Source organism: Phyllostomus discolor, chromosome 8, assembly GCF_004126475.2.
Source record: "Phyllostomus discolor isolate MPI-MPIP mPhyDis1 chromosome 8, mPhyDis1.pri.v3, whole genome shotgun sequence".
Classification (NCBI taxonomy): domain Eukaryota; kingdom Metazoa; phylum Chordata; class Mammalia; order Chiroptera; family Phyllostomidae; genus Phyllostomus; species Phyllostomus discolor.
In genome coordinates this window covers 42,330,484-42,350,610 of record NC_040910.2, presented here as the reverse complement: position 1 = coordinate 42,350,610, position 20,127 = coordinate 42,330,484, and the positions used below count along the sequence as shown (strand labels likewise).

The 20,127-nt window shown below is 39.3% G+C and overlaps 1 protein-coding gene across 3 annotated transcripts in view; it reads right to left on the bottom strand.

Moving 5' to 3' along the window:
- The window catches only part of LOC114502580 (zinc finger protein 177-like), a 39,429-nt gene that overhangs the window by 16,423 nt on the left and 2,879 nt on the right, over positions 1–20,127 (bottom strand). Inside the window, exons 2-5 of one of the 3 annotated variants that reach the window (XM_036032300.1) lie at positions 14,546–14,753; positions 13,969–14,058; positions 13,188–13,359; positions 12,020–12,101 (exon numbers count right to left, since the gene is read on the bottom strand). In XM_036032300.1, the coding sequence (XP_035888193.1) occupies positions 12,020–12,031 (12 nt within the window). In that variant the 5' untranslated portion in view covers positions 12,032–12,101; positions 13,188–13,359; positions 13,969–14,058; positions 14,546–14,753. Of the gene's footprint in view, positions 1–12,019; positions 12,102–13,187; positions 13,366–13,968; positions 14,060–14,545; positions 14,754–20,127 lie in introns of those variants that run through there. The other 2 variants (XM_036032299.1, XR_004904673.1) reach the window with 2 other exon arrangements.

Here is a 20,127-nt window from a genome sequence, read left to right as displayed (position 1 = left end):
CCACATATAAAGTTTGAAGTAAATTAGGAGGTTACTGTTAATAAAATTATCCAACACAAATATACAATGTACCATGAATAAGAAGCAACCAAAATACAGGCAGCAGGAAAAAGAAAAACACTGCAGATATTAGACTTTTTAGACATGGAATATAAGAAACTATACTTAACATGCTTAAAGAAATTAAGAGCAACTTGGATGTTTATGGAATAAGACACAATAAAAATGATCAGGCGATTTTGAAAAACAAGCATGATTTTTAAAAATTAAAAATATACTCATCAAAGTTAGAAACTCAATTCAAGGATTAACCATCAGATTAGAATTTGTTAGCACCATTTGACAGGAAATTAGCTAAGATTTCCTAGAATTAGTAAAGGACATTAACCTTTGGGTCCTAAGATGAATGAAGAAAAAGAAATCCACACCTAGATTCATTCTAGGATTTTCTTTCTTGGTGTTTGATTCCTCCCTCCCCCAACAATCTTAAAAGCAGTCAGGGAAAAGTTACAAGTCACCTAAAAGTGAAAAATGAGTTAGTGGCTCACTTCTCAAGAGCAACACTGGATGTCTGAAGAAAGCAGAACAAAACCTCAGGGTGCTGAGAAAAAAATAACCATCAACCCAGAATTCTAAATCCAGTTTAAATATCTTCTTCAGGTTTACAAATGAATTTATGAAATGAAACCTGAACTTAATCAAGCTTCTAGATTAAATACTATTAGTAGGAAATACAGAGATTAATTACCAAGTTAAACAACACAAAGAACCAGCAATCAGCCCAATGCAAAATGTAGGGTATTTTAAGAACAATGACTTGGTATCTCCAATAAGTGAATGGATTTTTTAAGGACATAAAACAGAAATTTATAAGAGATATGTTTAAAAAAAAAATAAAACAATGTGGGGGACCCTGTTAGGATTCTGATTTGAATAAACCAAGTGTAAAAAGATATAAAAAGATATTCTGGAGATAAGCAGCCCCTAATAACTCACTGCCTGGACAGATTCCTTAAAGAAAAAAGAAAACAAAAACAAAATGTAAGAAAATTTTAAATTGTTTGTATTTCCCCACAGAGAAAACACCTGGCTCAGTAGTTTTAAGTCAGTTCTGCTATTCAAAAAGAATTCTAATCTGATTCAAAATCTCCCAGGGATTAGACACACTTATGAAGATTCTGTTTACTTAAACTAGACTTCAATGTACTCAGTCACATATGTGCATATTAATAAATATTAGTAGAGGTAATAATATCTTGTGCAACCTATGAGGCAAGAATTAGGTATATGGCCCTGGCTGGGTAGCTCAGTTGGTTAGAGTATCGTCCCAACATTCCAAGTTTGCAGGTTCAATCCCCTGTCATGGCACATACAAGAAGCAACCAATGAATGCCTAAATAAGCAGAACAGCAAGTTGATGTTTCTCTCTCTCTCCCTCTCTCTAAAATCAATTTAAAAAGATTAAGGTATTTGGAAGGTTTTATTTAATTTAGCCTTCCTACAAAACATTAGAAAGCCCATAATCCCAAACCTCATGTTTGCATTGTGAGTATTCTATTACACCACCGAGACAGAGGCAAACAAACCAGTTTGACTTATTGAAGGGATTACCTTGATTAAGAGTATAAATGGGATGAAATGCTCTTTGAACCTGGTATAATGCTGCTATCAAACATAACACAGGCATTACAAGAAAACAAAATGATAGGTAAATCTCTTTAATAGACATAGATACAAATAAATACAGGCTGGGGCAAAAGTAGGTTTACAGTTGTGAGTACACAAAACAGAGTTTATTGTTGTATTATTATTTATTAATTATTATATTATTTTCTATAGGAACAACTGTAAACCTACATTTGCCCTGCCCTGTATTCTAAAGAAAATCAGTCCAAACCAAATGCTGAAAAAATGAGAAAGATAATAAATGCAAGGTGTATTAGAATATCAATATCACTTGTTTCATTAATAGAGCAAAGTAAAAAACTGTATGATCACCTCAATAAGAGTAAAAATGTTTGATAAAACCCAACACTGCATCGTGACAAAAATAATCTTAGCCAACTCACAAAAAACCAACTCAAAAATGGGCAAAAGAATATTTTCCTTAAGAAAATACAAATGGCCATCAAACAAATGAAAGATGGCTATCATTAACTACAAGAGAAATACAAACCAAAACCACAATGAGACAGCATTTCATACCTATTTTGATGGTTATAATAAAAAAGACAAATAACATGTGTTGGTGAGGATATGGAGAAATTAGAACTCATATTTTCCTGATGGAAATGTATAATGGTGCAGCTACCTTAAAACAGTCTGCACTTCATTACATGGCTAAATATGGATTTATCATATGAATGAGCCATTCCATGCCTAGCTATATATCCAAGAACAATGAAAACATAAGTCCACACAAAAACTTGTATAGAAGGCTCACAGCAGCCATTATTTATAACATTCATAAACTGGAAATAACCCACATGTCCATCCAATAACGAGTGAATAAATAAAATGTATCTATACAATGGACTATATTTGGCCATAAAAAGGAATTATATACTGTCAAATGGCACAATGTAGATGTACCTTGAAAACCTTATGCTAAATGAACAAAGCCAGTCACAAACACATTGTATGATTGTATTTATATGAAATGTTTAGATGGACAAATCTATAAAGACAAAAAGTAGGTTGGTTGTTGCCTAGGTTTGGGGAGTAGGAAAGAATGGGGAGATACTGCTAATGGGTATGGGGTTTCTTTTGCGGGTAACAAAAATGCTCCAACATTAGATTGTGACGGTTGCACCACTCTGGGAGCATACTGAAACCCACTGAATTGTATACTTTAAATTGATGCAGTATATGTGAATTATATCTCAATAAACCTTTATAAAAATAATCTTAGTAAACAAGGAACTGAAGGGAATGCCTTTAATCTGAAATTGTATGCAAAACATAGAGCAAATACCTAATTTATTGGTTGCAAACTCAAGGCCTTTATTTTGAGACATGGAAAAAGACAAGGGTGGCTCCTCCTACTAAGTTGTAGAAGTTGTAGCCAGTAAAGCAAATTGGGAAGGGGAGGAGAGACAAGGGTAAGGAGACATAATAGTTTGTAGGACAGTAGGGAAAGAATTAACTTGCTATTACTCACAGATGATATGACTATACGTAAACGCTCAAAAGAATCTAAGGATAAACTATTTGAAATGTAAGAGAACTGTAGCATGCCAGACAAGAAGTATACATTGTGAAGGCTCAAAATAGAACAAGCCTAATGGAGGGGGGCAGTTGACAGTATCTAGAAATAGTAGTACACAGAGCCCAACAACTCACTTCTAAAACCTGACTTTAGTCTAGAAATACGAAGAAACATGCTCAAGCACACTCAGATAGGAATTCAGCCGCCCCATGAATAAGAAACTATGGTGCACCCACATGACAGAGAACTGAAGTCCAAAAAAAAAAAGTGGGGGAGGGGAAGACCTCCATAAACTGTGGGGCATTTCAAACTCTGCCGATAATGGAGGAAGAGGTACAGGAAGGATCACTTTCTTATGGAATAATAATGCTTGATTTGGGGAGGACTTTTCAAGAGGGAAATAAAGGGTACGGAAAAAAAGGCCAGCCACGGCGCCCTGTCCACATCCACCTGCCTCTGGCTAGAGACCCAAGCCCAGGGCAACCGTCCCAAACCCCACAGCAAGAGGAGCCTCAGCAAGGGCTGCGAGGGAGCGGGCCTGGCTCTGGGAGGAAACGGAGGACCGGGATGGTTCTGGCACTGTGGCTCAGGAGCAGCTGGTACTGGAAACCACGCTCTTGGCCCCTCCCAAATCTGCAGGGCCCCGACACAGACAGCACCTAGGCTTGCGTTTAACAGCCCCAAGTCAGATGCAGGCTGCAGAAGCAGATGACACTGCAGTCCCAGGCAAGTCCCTGCTGTGCAGTTCGCTTCCGCTCTGGGGATGTGAGCTGCGGGGTCAGGACCAGGAGGCGGAGCCAGGACTCCACTGCTCATAGTTGGGAAGAAGTGCAGGGGACATTTAGTTCATTTTAGGGAAGAAATGGAGAAATAACAATGGTTACCTTAAAGGGCTGTAATGAAGATTAAGTGAGCTGATTCACGGAAAGCTTTCAGGGCATTCCAAAGCGTCGGGTAAGTGTAAAAATAACCAGGGGCTCTTCTGACTGGCCCTACTGAGGCATGACTGTTTCTAGGAAGTTTCCACCTGATATTTACTAACAAAACCATTTGTCTTATTATTGATCTTATTTAACAAATGAGAAATGAATCTTAAGAAAGGCTAAGGTCCATTTTTAAAATACATTTTATTGATTATGCTATTACAGTTGTCCCATTTTTTTCTCCCCTTTACTACCTTCTGCCCTGCACCCCCTCCTACCAGCATTCCCCTAGCTTAGTTCATGTCTGTGGGTTGTACATATAAGTTCTTTGGCTTCTCCATTTCCTATACTATTCTTAACCTCCCCCTGTCTACTTTGTACCTACCAATCATGCTTCTTATTCCCTGTACCTTTTCCCCGATGCCCGCCCCCCTCCCCGTTGATAACCCTCCATGTGATCTACATTTTTGTGATTCTTTCCTGTTCTGGTTGTTTCCTTAGTTTATGTTTTTGTTTTAGGTTCAGTTGTTCACAGTTCTGAGTTTATTGTCATTATACTGTTCATATTTTCAATCATCTTTTTCTTAGATAAGTCCCTTAAACATTTCATATAAGAGCTTGGTGATGATGAATTCCTTTAACTTGACCTTATCTGAGAAGCAAGTTTTCTGCCCTCCCACTCTAAACGATAGCTTTGCTGGATAGAGTAATCTTGAGTGTAGGTCCTTTTCATGGTTTTGAATACTTCTTTCCAGCTCCTTCTTGTTTGTAAGGTTTCTTTTGAGAAATCAGCTGATAGTCTTATAGGAACTCCTTTGTAGTTAATTGTCTCCTTTTCTCTTGCTGCTTTTAAGATTCTCTCCTTATCTTTAATCTTGGGAAATGTCATTATGATGTGCCTTGGTGTGTGCTTCCTTGGGTCCAACTTTTTTTGGACTCTTAGCTTCCTGGATTTCCTGGAAGTCTATTTCCTTCACCAGATTGGGAAAGTTCTCCTTCATTATGTTTTCGATTTCTTGCCCTTCCTCTTTTCTTTCTGGCATCCCTACAATTTGGATGTTGGAATGTTTAAAGTTGTCCTGGAGGTTCCTAAACCTCTGCTCATTTTTTTTCTTTTGTATTCATTTTTTCATTGTGTTCTGGTTGAATATTTCTTCCTTCTGCTCCAAACCACTGAGTTGAGTCCTAGTTTCCTTCTCATCACTGTTAGTTCCCTGTACATTTTCCTTTATTTCACTTTGCATAGTCTTCACTTCTTCCTCTATTTTGTGACCATACTCAACAATTTTTGCAAGCATCCTGATTACCAGGGTTTTGAACTCAGCATTTGATAGGTTAGCTATTTCTTCATTGCTTAGTTGTTTTTGAAGCTTTGATTTGTTCTTTCATTTGAGCCATTTATTTTCACCTTGGTGCACCTGTTACATAGTAAGGGGTGGAGCCTTAGGTATTCACAAGGGTGTGGCAACCCATGTGGCTGCGCGTGACTCTTTATGTGGGGGAGGGGTCTGAGAGAGTACAGTGCAGCTTGTCTGGCTCTCAGATGGCTTTCAGTCACTTCCTCCTCTACCCAAGAGCAAATTGGGCCCTTCTGGTACTGATTCCTGAGGGGGTGGGTTTGTGTACTCTGTAGGACCTGTGGGCCCCTCCAACAGACTCTCCTGTGAGGCTGGGTTTCTCCTGCCACCACAACCCTCACAGTTTACAGTCAGAGGTTTTGAGGCTTTATAGCCCCATGCTGGAACCCTGGGTTGCGTGGTTGGTCCCATTCCCTAGTTGTTCTCCTAGTTTATCCACACGGAAATGTGGGACTGCCTGGTTTGCTAGCCTTTGCCTCAGCCATCCTGGTTCTTCCAGCTGCTGCCTCACTATGAGTCCTCTCCACCCCAGCTGCCCTCTCTGCCTCTCCTGCTGGTCTGTATGAATGTTTCTTCAACTCCTTGATTGTCAGACTTCCATACAGTTCGATTTTCTGGCAATTCTGGTTATTTTTTGTTTTTAAATTTATTGTTCTTTTGGTTGTGCAAGGAAGCAAAGTGTATCTACCTACACCTCCATCTAGGCTGGAAGTCCCATTCCCATTTTTTAATTGGACTGTCTGTCTTCCTGGTGTGGAGTTGTGTGACTTCTTTATATATTTTGGAGATCAAACCCTTGTCCAACATACAGAATCAACAAACAACAAGTGCTGGTGAGGTTGTGGAGAAAAGGGAACCCTAGTACATTGCTGGTGGGAATGCAGAGTGGTGTAGCCACTATGGAAAACAGCATGGAATTTCCTCAGAAAACTAAAAATGGAACTGCCTTTTGACCTGGCAGTTTCACTGCTGGGATTATACCCTAAGAATCTTGAAATACCAATTCAAAAGAACCTATGCACCCAATGTTCATAGTACCACAATTTGTAATAGCCAAGTGCTAGAAGCAACCTAAGTGCCCATCAGTAAATGAGTGGCTCTAAAAACTGTGGTACATTTACACAATGGAATACTAGGCAGGAGAAAGAAAGAAGGAAATCCTACCCTTCTTGACAGCACAGATGAACTGGAGACCATGATGCTAAGTGAAAAGACCGTATGAGCTCACCTATAAGTGGAACCTCATCAACAAAAGAAACAAGCAAGCAAAATAGAACCAGAGACACTGAAATAAAGAACAAACTGACAGTAACCAGAGGGGAAGGGGGATAATGGGGGAGAGATGGGGAAGGGTTGTCAAGGGACATTTATAAAGGACCCATGGACAAAGACAACGTAGGGGGGAGGATTGAATGTGGGAGATGGGGGTGGGTAGGGCAGGGGAGAATAATTGGGGGTAAATGGGGAGAACTTAATTGAACAATAAATGAAAAGGCTAAGGCAAGTACACAGGACACATATCTTGAAAGCAATAGCAGCAGGACCCACACTCTAGCAGTTGGTTGCAGAATCTGAACTCTTAATGCCCAGGACTGTCCAGAGGCTTTGCTTCTCTGAAACATATGGGGCTGTGGAATCTTCCCAGTCAACTCTTTAAACTATTGAAGAGACTAATAATAAAGAAAAAATGGGAATCAGTCTGTTATAATTACTATTGTTGTGTAATAAGTCACTCCAAATATAGTGATATATAATAGTATTTTTCAGACTGTGGTTTCCAGACTTCCCAGGGACCTGAGACACTTTCAGGGCATATGTGAGGTCAAACTATTTTTATTTTTTTATGCTGGTTCTAAGTTATTTACCTTTTCATCATGGTATTTCTACTGATGATACAAGCAGTGGTGGGTAAGTCCTGGTGCCTTAGCAGAAACCAAGGCAGTGGCAGCAGGTTGCACAAACAGTTGTAGTATTCTCCACTGCCACACACTCCCTTTTAAAAAATCTGGTTTTCCTTAAAAATGTCCTTGAAGGAGAAGAAATTTTTGAAAAACTTGTATTTGTGACCATGACTATGGCAACTTCTCAACATTTACAAACTTTTCTGACATAATATTAGTGAATGCTATTTGATGTTGTTTAACAAAATAGGTCATTAGAAAAATATGCATAATGCAGTTAACTCTTTTCCATAACACATAATGGCACAAACTGTGCATAGGTAAAATGTCCAAAGTACAAAGCAAAGCAAAGGACTTTAACAAAGTAGGGAGTTCACCAGCAGAATTTCATATTCCACTGTGTAAGTAACCTTTAAGCAACTATTAGTTGAGTTTTGGTGAAGTATCAAATAATCCAAACTTATCTGAAAATACTTCTCCCTCTTCCAACTATGTATTTCACTGAAGCCAAATTTCCTATGTGTACTTCAAAAAAACAACTTATGGCAAAAAATTGAATGCAGAAGTGGGTATGAGAATCCAGCTGCCATCTATTAAATAAAGAGAATTACAAAATCTCTTTGTATACATGCTACTCATATAGAAATGAAAACTCAATGGCAAAGCTGTTGAGGTACCCCATGGACAGCCTGGAAAAGGTGTACCATGTCCCTTCAGAGGTGGCAGCGAATTGCAGCTTCCAGACTGTTGTAATAGGTGCTGAACAGGTTAGTCAAATCTATAAGAGCAAAATGTTTAGTGGTTGTTGATTGAATGGAGTCAGTCCTTTTAATATCAGATATCGGGAATGAGGGCCATCGTGTATGGAACCACAATATTAAGGCTGTACTACTCCACCATAAAGTGCCTGTTATTTTTTCCAGGTTTAAGAAGAGGCAAAATTGGGCCATCAAAGGAGAAGCAGTGGGGAATAATTACCCCTTTATTAATTAGGCTTTATGTAGTAAATTTTAACCCTTAAGGGCTGTTTTAGATTACAATGGGCCATATTAACCATTTTAAACTGGGAGGTGGTTCATGGGGTCACATTTTATCAAGCCAATTATAAGTGTTAAAAACTTAATTTTAATTTGGTATTCAGTGTTAGAGTAGCTATGTCCAATATGGGATATTTTAGGGCAATGGATACTATGACTATGGGAAATTTAGGCAAGGTGTTAAAGAAAAAAAATCAATGACACTTGTTAAAGATAGAAAGGCAGAATTAATATTTAGGACCATCAAGATAGGTAGAGGGACCAATGCAATAGGATTTTACAGCATTGGAGAGATTAGTCTTAACTCCAAATACGACATCGGCAAGTGAGAAGACATGGCCAAGGAGCAGCATGGGGGTTAATGGATGGAAAATTACTACTAAAAGGAAACATCAAAGGTAAGGGGGATTCTGGCTAAACTGACCTAACAGGATGGTTGCTGAAGACAGAGCAGGGTGATGACAAATCAGCTGAAGGATGGTAAAAAGTGCGGGACTAGATTATATAGTAAAAGTGATCAGATATGGAGGATGGTGAACTATTATTTCATTGACTTAGGGTTCTTGCTATGACTGGAGTTTCGAATACACAAATGGACCTAGGTTCAGGAGACTAAAAGTTAGTCAAGAAAATACTTTTTGTCACTTCTCACATTCTTTGGTTGTTATTATGGAATATTATTATTTTTCATGAATGTTACATTAGGTGAATTGTAAATATTTAAAATTTTATCTTAATTTCTAATGTTAAATAATCATAGATATAACACCCATAATTGGGTGCTTAATTTTGAAGAGTGTAAGGAGATCTGAGATCCTATGAAGTTCCAATGCTCTTTATCAGTAACAAAACTTTTAAACAGATTTTAAAAATTTACTTTTTTTGAAGATTTTATTTATTTTTAGAGAGAAGGGGTGGGAACGAGAAAGGGAGAGAAACATCAATGTGCAATTGCCTCTCTCACACCCACTCCTGGGAACCCGGCCTACAACCCAGGCATGTGCTCTGATTGGGAATCAAACTGGCAACCCTTTAGTTTGCAGGACAACACTCAATCCACAGAGCTGCACCAGCCAGGGCTCTTTTAGTTTTTATTTAAAAAGCTTTTTGTGACAAAGGTTTTTCATTAAACATTAAAACATTTTAGGGTTTTTACTTTTATAAAAGTATATTTACTGAAAACACTTAACTCTCATACAGACTATACATGTATGGTAAATTAACACAGCCTTTCCCACACTCCCTATTTATAATTTCTAGTGCTTCTCTAGTGTGAATCATGTTTCCTAATAACAAGAAACAATCCAAGGTTTTCCTATATCCCTTTTGCTCACGGGCTCTCTCATAATGTGTGGTTTTACACTTTCCCAAAGCAGAGGATAAAAACTGAAAACATTCCTACACTTTTAACATTCATAAGATTTTTTACACCTGGGAAATCACTGATGAATATTAAGGTGTAAAGCAGAGCTAGAGACATCTCACATTCCTACAATTAAGGTTATTAAATGCATGTGCACTGTGAGAAAGTTTTCCCTTCTTCTTTACAAGTATAATATTCTCCCAAGAACTAATTTTTTTTTTTGAGAGGGAGAGAAACATCAACATGTGGCTGCCTCTTACATGCCCCCTACTGGGACCTGTCCCACAACCCAGGTATGTACCCTGACTGGGAATCAAACCGGTGACCCTTTGGTTCATAGGCCGGCACTCAATGCATTGAGCCACACCAGCCAGGGCTCGTGAGAATTCTAATACATTCAGTGAGGCATGAGGATTTACTAAAGGGTTTCTTCCATTCGTCACATATATGGCATCGCCCAACTGTGGGTTCTTAAATGTTGAATAAGATATGAGGACCCAGTAAAGGCTTTTCCATACACCTTACACTCAAAAGGTTCCTCACCAGTGTTCTCATGTGTACTCTAAGGTCTGAGGAGATAGTGAAGGCTCTCCAACATTTTTAAATTTGTATGGCTTCTCTCCAGTATGTGTTATTTTATGTTGACAAAAAATATTTAAATGCTTTCCCACATTCTTTACATTCAAAACGTTTTTCTACACTGTGAATTCTTAAATGCTGAAGGAGAAATAAAGATTTAATAAAGCCTTTCCCACACTGCTTACAATTATAGGGTTTTACTCCAGAGTGAGTCTGCATGTGACTTTTAAAGCAAGATGAATTACTCAAGAGTTTCCCACAATCCTTACAGTGATAAGGTTTCCTGTTGTTGTGAGCTCTCATATGTGCAATGAGGTGTGAGGAGTAGCAAAGGCTTTTCCATATTCCTTACGTTCATAGGCAGAACTTCTCTCCAGTGAATTCTTGTTTTATAAGACCTGAACAATCAGTGTAAGGCTTTCTCACACTTACACTCACATGATTTTCCCCCAGTGTGAACTCACATGTGAATATTCAGTTTTGAGACACAAACTCTTTGCCACACTCCTTACATAGTGTTTCTCTCTAGTATGAAATCTTATGTTTGGCAAGATTAAGGGAATAAGGAATGGCTTTCTCAAATTTCTTATATTCCACAGGCATCAGCCCACTGTGAGTTCTGAAATGTTGAATAAATTATGAAGACTGAGTGAAGTTTTCCTACATTCTTTACGTTCATAGGGTGTTTCTCCATGGTGAGTGTACATGTGTATAAAAAGGCTTGTTGAATGATAATAAACTTGCCCACATTGCTTAAAAGCATAGGGCCTCTCTCCACTAAGAATTCTGATAATTCTCTTAAGGTGTGAAGAAGAATGTAAGCCTTTCCCATAGTCACTGCATTTACAGGGTTTCTCTTGAGTGTAAGTTTTCTTGTGAACGAGAAGATGTAGATTTTGGCTGATGGCTGTTTCAAAATGATGACATTAACAAGGTTTCTCTACAGTATGGGTTTTGTGTGTGTGTAAATCACAGGCAAAGTTCTATGTGAAGGGTTTTTTCACAATGATTATACTCCCAAGTTTTCTTTCTAATGTAAGTTCTCTGGTGAGCTTTAAGGCATGAGAGTTCACTCAGGACTTCTTCATAGTAGTTAAATGTAAACAATTCCTCTCCAGTGTGGCTCCTCTCCTGTTGCTGTGATTACTCATAAAAGTTTTCCAGCTTTATTACTTTCAAAGATCTCCCCTCTGCCTTGAATTGTCATACTACACAGAAAACAAACCACTATGATTCAAGGTCTTTATTTGTTTTTTTCTTCCATTTTTACTCCAATACGTGATTCCAAACCTGAGTGCTTTCAAGTAGAATGACGTGACCATTCTGCTAGAGTTGTATTCTTTACTTTTGTGGGGATTTTTATATAGTTCAGATGATAACTGATCAAGACAATTTATCAAAAACTTCATCTGAATTCCTTATATGAGAACATGTAGTGGAGTGAACACTGTAAAAACAGGTCATTATGAGGGGTATATAAGGTATTTGCCAAATTCATGATGCTCAGAGACTATGAGAAACAGTTTCATTTTGGGTGAATATCATTAGCCTTCAATGTCTGTCATGATTATTGTGCTGCTTTTCTATCTTATGGAATTTCCAATCTTCCACCACTGTGGAAAGCAAGGAATTACAGTATATGAATCTTACCACTTCCACCATGTAGGAATTTTCCCTTGCAAAATATTCTGCTCAGGTGATGACCATTTGGCATTTAGACAAATCTCCTAATCTGAAATAAGATAAAAAAATTAAATTTTTGGAGACATAAATGATAGAAAGAAGATACTAAAAACGAAGGCCACTGTGTATTTGCTTTCAAGCACTGACTTAAAATATATTAAAAATAAAAACAAAGAAATGAAAATATAAGAGATTGAGAAGTCTGGCTGTATTAAGAGTTTGAGAATGATAAGATGCTGTTGTCAAATTGGTAGGAGATTAATAAGAAATGATTCTATAAATGTTGACACTTATAGCGAACAGAAAGCACCATAACCAGGAAAACAAAGTTGAAAGAAAATGGATAAAGAACTAAACTCAAAATCTAAAAAAGAAATGGGTTGAAAGGAAGTTTCAGAAGGTAGATGAAAACTTAAAAAGAAAGGGAAGTGTAAGGTACTCAAGGAAACTCACAATGGCCTCAGCATTCTTAGAAAAGCAAAATACATCTTCAAAAGCTTCCTATTTAGCATTTCCAAATGGACTGCAGCTCTCACGGGTAAAGACTACTTCTCTAAAAGAATCACATCTGCCCTTCCCCCCTCACTTTGGAGAACTTTCCCAGTGTCTTCAGCTCTTCATCTTTGTTTTACCTGAAGGACCAGACCAGGTATGCATAGCTGGCGCCCTGCTCTTACAGAAAGGTCCTTCATGTAAGAACATGGCAAAGACAGGGCACATACTTTCATAAATCATGGACCAAGACTCTGCTCTGCAGGGATACCAAGTACTATCAAGTATAACTTGGGAAAAAACAAATGTTCAGGCCAACTCTACCAAACCAGTAAACTTCCAAATCAAACACATACTCACTCTCTCAAAATACACAAAAAGGGTTGCTGATATTTCCCCTGAAATCCAGGCTCAAGCTTATACACACATTTTTCAAGTCCTAAGTATTTTATCCATAGAGAAAATAAACCTAGTACGATGAACAGATCTTCATTTTCATGAAAAAGCCCCTTGACATGAAAGCAGAAACATGTATTCTCTATTTACCACTGCATTCCCATTAATCAGTACAGAGCCTAGAATAGTTACTCAAAAAATATTTGTTCCAGAGAAAAACTAAATGAACAAATGGTACCAGTCTTACCTACTGCAACCAGATTCTTGTAGTTCTGCAGCATCATATCGTACAGGTTTCTCTGAGTTTGAACCAGCAAAGTCCACTCCTTCTGGTTGAATTCCACAGCTACATCCTTAAAAGTCGCTGGGACTTAAACAGTCCCAAACATTCTAGCAGCAGGCAATCACCACTTCCACCACTGTTCAATGGAGAGAAAGGAAAGAGACCCAATGTCTAGACAGTGTTCCACGGTCTCCCATCATTATCTCCCCTAGGGCTCAACAGTCCCCACACACCTTCTCTCTACCTGGACATGTTCACTGGCAACCTCAACTAGTCACACAGCTTTACAAGTATCTCTTTTACCTGAATGAATGTATATATCTCCCACAACTAGACTGTGACCTCTTCTGGTTTTATTTTTCTCTATTGACAGAAGTTAGCACAGTGCCAAGCACGTACATTATAGACATATCATAAATGCTAGTAAATGAATTAATCTTTCCATTGTGTGATAACACAAATTCTTAGTAGGCCATGCCCATACTCTCACTGCGTAGCATAACAAAATGAGAGCACATAATCAGCTTGGATGAGCATCAGACCAAATTTAGTAAATACTGGGATAATGGTATCATCTCCCTTGTAATCTGTCAACCACACACCCGAGTCCCTGAGACCTGAGAAAATTCAGCTGGGGACTCAGTCCCTAAGAAGACCCTATTTGCTCTGTTCCACTAGAAGGAAACATGTCTAACAGGTAGAAAGAAGCATGTATGTTAATAAAAAATATACATTTCCTACTTACCTGAGAATAATGCATCAGACATCCAGTCATAACCCTTTCCCCCCTCTCACTTCTCTTCACGGAGACAGGAAAAGTCTTAAGAAAGACAACCTTGAGGAGAAGAAATAAAATCTGAAAACCCAAGCTGCCCAGTTTCCACACTCACAAGCCTGGAAGCACCATTCCACACTAATTCTAAATGGGTGGGCACACAGACAAATGGACACACACACACACACACACACACACACACACAGCTCCTGTTTAATCCCCAAGCAGTCTACCTCATCTGAAGTCAGAAAAGTGGTTTTGGCTTTGATAGGTAAGAGGAAGAGTTTAATAATCCCATTTTAAAGATAAAGAAACTAAAATCCTGAGAGGTGGAGTTCATTGCCAACAACGATATAATTCATCAAATGATTAAGTAGACCCTCTCCCACAAAAACACATACTTACCCATTCTTCTCTAATCTCAGGATTTAGACAATCTTATCTACTTAAGCCTCCCCACTTAGACAGCCTAGAAGCAAGATTGCTGAGACCCTGATCCCAAGACAGACAGTTCCTGGGTTGGAGTTGGAGCAACAAAGCGACTTACCACAAGGGGAGATCAGTGGCTGGCATCCTGTGAGTCTGACTGAGAAATCTGCCTCAACACTTCTTGCTCCCAAAGTCTTTTTAAGACAGTGAGTTTCAATCTTAATTCCTCTTGATTAAGTAGTAACAGGAAGTCTTGCCTCATATCTTCAATCTTTAGCAATAAGCATTACTCATCTGTCATCAAGCATCACTCATTAGCCATCTCTCTGCAAAAGATGAAATTATACGTGTGAGAGCCATTAGCAACTCCATAGCACACTACATGAATATAAATAACAACTGCCATTTACAGAGTACCCAAAGTGTGCCAGAAACAATGGTAGCTCATGTGATTACCACTGAATAGCTGAGGCAATTGAGTTCAGACAGAAGTGGCCAAAGATGACCACTTAGGAAGTGGTGAGCTAGGGTCTAAACGCACGTTACTGTCATAAAAAACCTGAACTCCTGAGGTTATTGCTATTCTCCAGTATGACTAGAAGATAATCATAAAATGGTATGCAGGAAGTGATGAATTCAGCAGGTCTGGGTTGCTCAAACTCCATGCTTTCCCAAGAAAGGCCTGTCTTTAGGACCACCCTTGGCTGGGCCTGTGGGAAATGACTTCTGAACCCCTGACATAGCCTGCCTGACAAGGGCTGTTGCATGCATGAAGCCTTGAGCCACATCACACCAGGGTGACCAGACAGTTTAAGCTAACAATGTAATTACTGGTGAACGTCTGTTTTTTATATGACTCAGGCTCTGGGCAAAGCATAATTTTGAATTCTGGGTTGAAGCTGAAGTGGTTGAAGTTGGTCATGCAGGTGCTGCAAGCCTACATTACTGACCCCCTATAAAAACCTGGACACCAAAGCTCAGGTGCTACATATAGACTAAATGCTAAATGCTTGTGCCCCGACCACCACCACCTCAATTCATACATTGAAACCTAATCCCCAGTGTGATGGTATCTGGAGGCAGGCCTTTGAGGTCAAGATTAATGAGACTAGTGCCCTATAAAAGAGACCCCAGAGAACACCCCTGACTCTTCTGCCATGTGAGACACAGTGAGAAGACAGCCATCTATTAACCAGAAAGTGGCTCCTCACCAGGCACCACATTTGCTGATGCCTTGATCTTGTTTTTTCGACTCCAGAACTTTGAGATATTTGTTTATAAGCCATCCAAATCTATTACCTTTTTGGTACAACAGCCCAACCAATGAGATTCCTTGGTTGGCAACACTTCACATGTGATGTTACACACTGTTACCAGAACTAAGCAATGCCCATGTAGCTGCACTGGGAGAGAACACTTGGTGTCCTTTCCCTTTGCTGATTCTACTCTGTACCCTTTGGTAATAAACCATGGCTGTGGGTTTAAGAGCATTAGGATGGTCTTGAGGACTGCAACACAACGGTTTATTAAATTCAGACATCTCTGAGCTCCTCCTCCCACTGGCAAAGCCATGCAGGCCCGGGTGCCTGCCTTCAAGTCCTTACACAGGCCTCCGTCTTCATTCATTATGCAAATATTTATGAAGGGCCTTCTCTTTGCCACATAAAACATTAGGCACTAAAGAGAAGGTACTGAATTATAGAGAAAATGTCCCATATCTTAGGTATCTCACATTCCAGAGGGCCAAGGAGATTTGTAAACATATAAATTTGTAGTTGGTGGTAAGTGCTATGGAAAAAAGTAGATGAATGTTTAAGGAATATTACCCTTTACCTCCCCCAACACACACACGTACACCCAAACATTTTTCTTAATGAACTCAGGACTGGTTCTAGGAAAGATAATGGCAGAATAGGAAAACAACCTTTTCAGAAGATTCTTGAAAAGCAGCACCTGGCTTGTCTAAAAAGTGATATTCAACTTTTGAACCAAAATATTAGAATAATTTCACAGCTCCCAAATTAACTTAGAATACTGGTTTCCTTCACCAGGGTTTAGAAACACTCAAATCATAAGATATGACACTGTCCCCTTGGTGCTATTAGAGGACATAGTATGGAGTGGGTAGAATGCTAAATAAAACATTGCCTAAAATTTATCTATTTTATTATTTTTCTAAAAAACTCACCTCTCAGTATTATTCATCATTTCTACTTTTCGTGTCTTTTTTTTTTTTTTTTTACTAATTTTTGCCTTTATTTTTACTCTTCCTTACTTATGCTTTATGTTCATTTTGTTGATCACATTCAAACATTTGGAAATTATAGCTGAACTAATTTTTAAAAACATTTTGTTGAACTATACATTCAAGTAAGTGCAATTCCTACACCCCTGGGGCAGTCACGTCTCACGTAAAGCATTACTCCTCTCTCCTCTCCAAATGAAAACACTATTCTGACTTTTAACACTATAATTTTGCCTGTTTGGAACTTCACATAAATTAAATCATATGGTATGCGTTAGTTTTCTGTCTAACATCTTTCACTCAACATCCTAGGCCTCTCTGTGTACTTCTTTGTAAAATCCAGTTTAAGCAAGAACTCTGCTAAGTCAGTTTAATTAGAACCCTCAGTATATGATGACCCTTGATATCTGACCAGGTTTCTCATCCTCCCTTATCTCACCGGTGAAAATCACCACAGCCTATCTTCAGTTTAGCCAGAATCCCCCTACCCCTGATGTTTCCTTAGTAGTAACTGTTCGTCCATTTCCCCCACAATGCTCCTTGGCTATCTATATAACTTCCCACTTCACCATGCTGTATTTGAAGTTGAGCCCAATCTCTCTCCCACACTGCAAAATCCCACTGTACTGGTCTCTATACCTATCTAGATGGTCCTAAATATTAATTCTGCCTTTCTATCTTTAACAAGTGTCATTGATTTTTTTTCTTTAATACCTTGCCTAAATTTCCCATAGTCATAGTACACACTGACCTAAAGTATTCCATATTGGACATAGTTACCCTAACATAATGAATACCAAATTAAAATTAAGTCTTTAACACTTATAATTGGCTTGATAAAATGTGACCCCATGAACCACCTCCCAGTTTAAAATGGTTAATATGGCCCAATATAATCTAAAACAGCCCTTAAAGGTTAAAATTTACTACATAAAACCTAATTAATAAAGGGGTGATTATTCCCCACTGCTTCTCCTTTGATGACCCAATTCTGCCTCTTTTTAAACCTGGAAAAAATAATAGGCACCTCACGGTGGAGTAGTACAGTCTTAATACTGTGGTTCCATACACGATGGTCCCCATTCCCGATAACGGATATTAACATGACTGACTCCATTCAATCAACAACCACTAAACATTTTGCTCTTATAGATTTGACTAACCTGTTCTGTTCAGCACCTATTACGACAGCCTGTAAGCTGCAATTTGCCACCTCTGAAGACACATGGTACACTTTTTCCAGGCTACCCATGGGGTACCTCAATAGCTTTGCCATCACACAATCTTTGCAGACAAGATCTTAACTGCATCCACCTTTCTCCAGGAGAACAGGTCTCATATTACACTGATGATATTCTCTTCCACGGAGATTCATTTGACATACTTATTAAGGGCATTTACCCAATATCCTTTAGTCTTTTTGGGGTTCTGGTGTGAACACATGCCTCCTTTATAAATTTTACTTTCAAATTAAAAACAGGCTCTCCTGTTAGTGTCTTCAAAGACTTCTTTGCTGTAAAGGCTCTGGCAACCTTTTCTCATGCCTCCTGGAATCTATGGACCACCCATGATGGCCATTAGTTGCTCAAGGACTTCTGATGCATACACTTTCCTGCCTTGGCCTCATACTACATGTCATAAAACAGTAATTGCTGTCTATACACTGGGCTGTCCCAGAAACAGAGCTGCTCATGGACCCTGAGCCTGTGACCCTGCATACCCAATTGTCCATTATACTTTGGGTCATGGAAACAACAATCCACAAACTAAGACAAGATGGACAAAACCTGGGTTCTTTGCTATCTCTCACATATGGGAGGAGTGGTCTTGCCTGCCCTCAGTCTCTTGCCAGATGCCATAATGCTGGAGGATGTCACCACTACTTCAGATATTTGATTACCAAGGAAGCCCCTTGGGATGAAGTAAGTGAACAGCAATGAGAATACGTGGATTACACAAATGGCACGGCTAACCATCACATGTAAGCCCTGGCTGGCATAGCTCAGTGGGTTGAGCACGGGCTGCGAACCAAAGTGTCACAGGTTCGATTCCCAGTCAGGGCACATGCCTGGGTTGCAGGCCACGGCCCCCAGCAACCACACATCAATGTTTCTCTCTCTCTCTTTCTCCCTCCCTTCCCCCTCTAAAAATAAATAAAAAAAAATACATAAAAAAACCCCCATCACATGTGACAGAACCTGATGGAATGTTACTGCTTTCTATCCCTTAGCCAGATGTCCGTAATAAAGGGCAAAATCCAAGAAACAACACATTTGGCCAAACTTTAGAAAGTCATCTTTTTATGGGATGCCCGGGCCAACAAATGGTCCCTTCTTCACATTTATTTTAAACTACTGGGCCATTACGTAAAAACTGTCCCCTGCATATTACAGAACTTTGGCAATCTCTGCCTCACAATACATATCAAAATCACATGTCTTTACATAGAGCTAAGACTACCATACAAGGACACTCCTTATTCCCTTTAGAGTCACAGGCATTACTGATAAACAACACACACATTTCACTGCTTAGAATACTCAATGCTGGGCTCTGCCTCTGGCCAAGCTGAAGGCATAGGTAGATACACTTTGCCTCCCTGCACAACCAAAACAAGGACAAAGACAAATTTAAAAACAAAAAATTGCCAGAAAATCAAACTGTATGGAAGTCTGACAACCAAGGAGGTAAAGAAGAAACATTCATCCAGACTGGTAGGAGGGGCGGAGACGGGCAGCCAGGGTGGAGAGGACACATGGCAAAGCGTTGGCTGGCGGATTGGGAGGTCCCACATTTGTGTGCAGATAAACTGGGAGAACAACTGGGGAGGAAGACAGACAACACATCTCAGGTTTCCAGTGTGGGAAAAGAAAGCCTCATAACTTCTAGGTGTAAAAACCTGTGGGGACTGCAGAGACAGGAGAAACTCCCAGTCTTACAGGAGAGTTCATTGGAGAGACCCACCAGGTCTTAGAACATACACAAACTCACCCACTCAGGAATCAGCACCAGAAGGGCCTGATTTGCTTGTGGGAAGTGGAGGCAGTGCCTGAATGCCAGCAGAAAGCTGAGCAAGCAGCACTATTCCCTCTTGGACCTCTCCCCCACATACAGTGCCAGAACACAGTGACGTGGGTTGTCTGCCCTGACAAATACCTAAGGCTCCACCCCTTACAAAATAACAGGTGTGCCAAGACAAAGAAATACAGTCCAAATGAAAGAACAGATCAAAACTCCAAAAATAGAACAATGCGATGAAGAGAGAGCCAACCTATCAGATATAGAGTTCGAAACACTGGTAATAAGGATGCTCAGAGAAATGGTTGAGTATGGTCACAAAATACAGGAAGAAGTGAAGGCTATGCAAAATGAAATAACACAAAATGTACAGGGAACCAAGAGTGACAGGAAGGAAATGGGGACTCAAATCAACAATTTGGAGCAAAAGGAAGAAA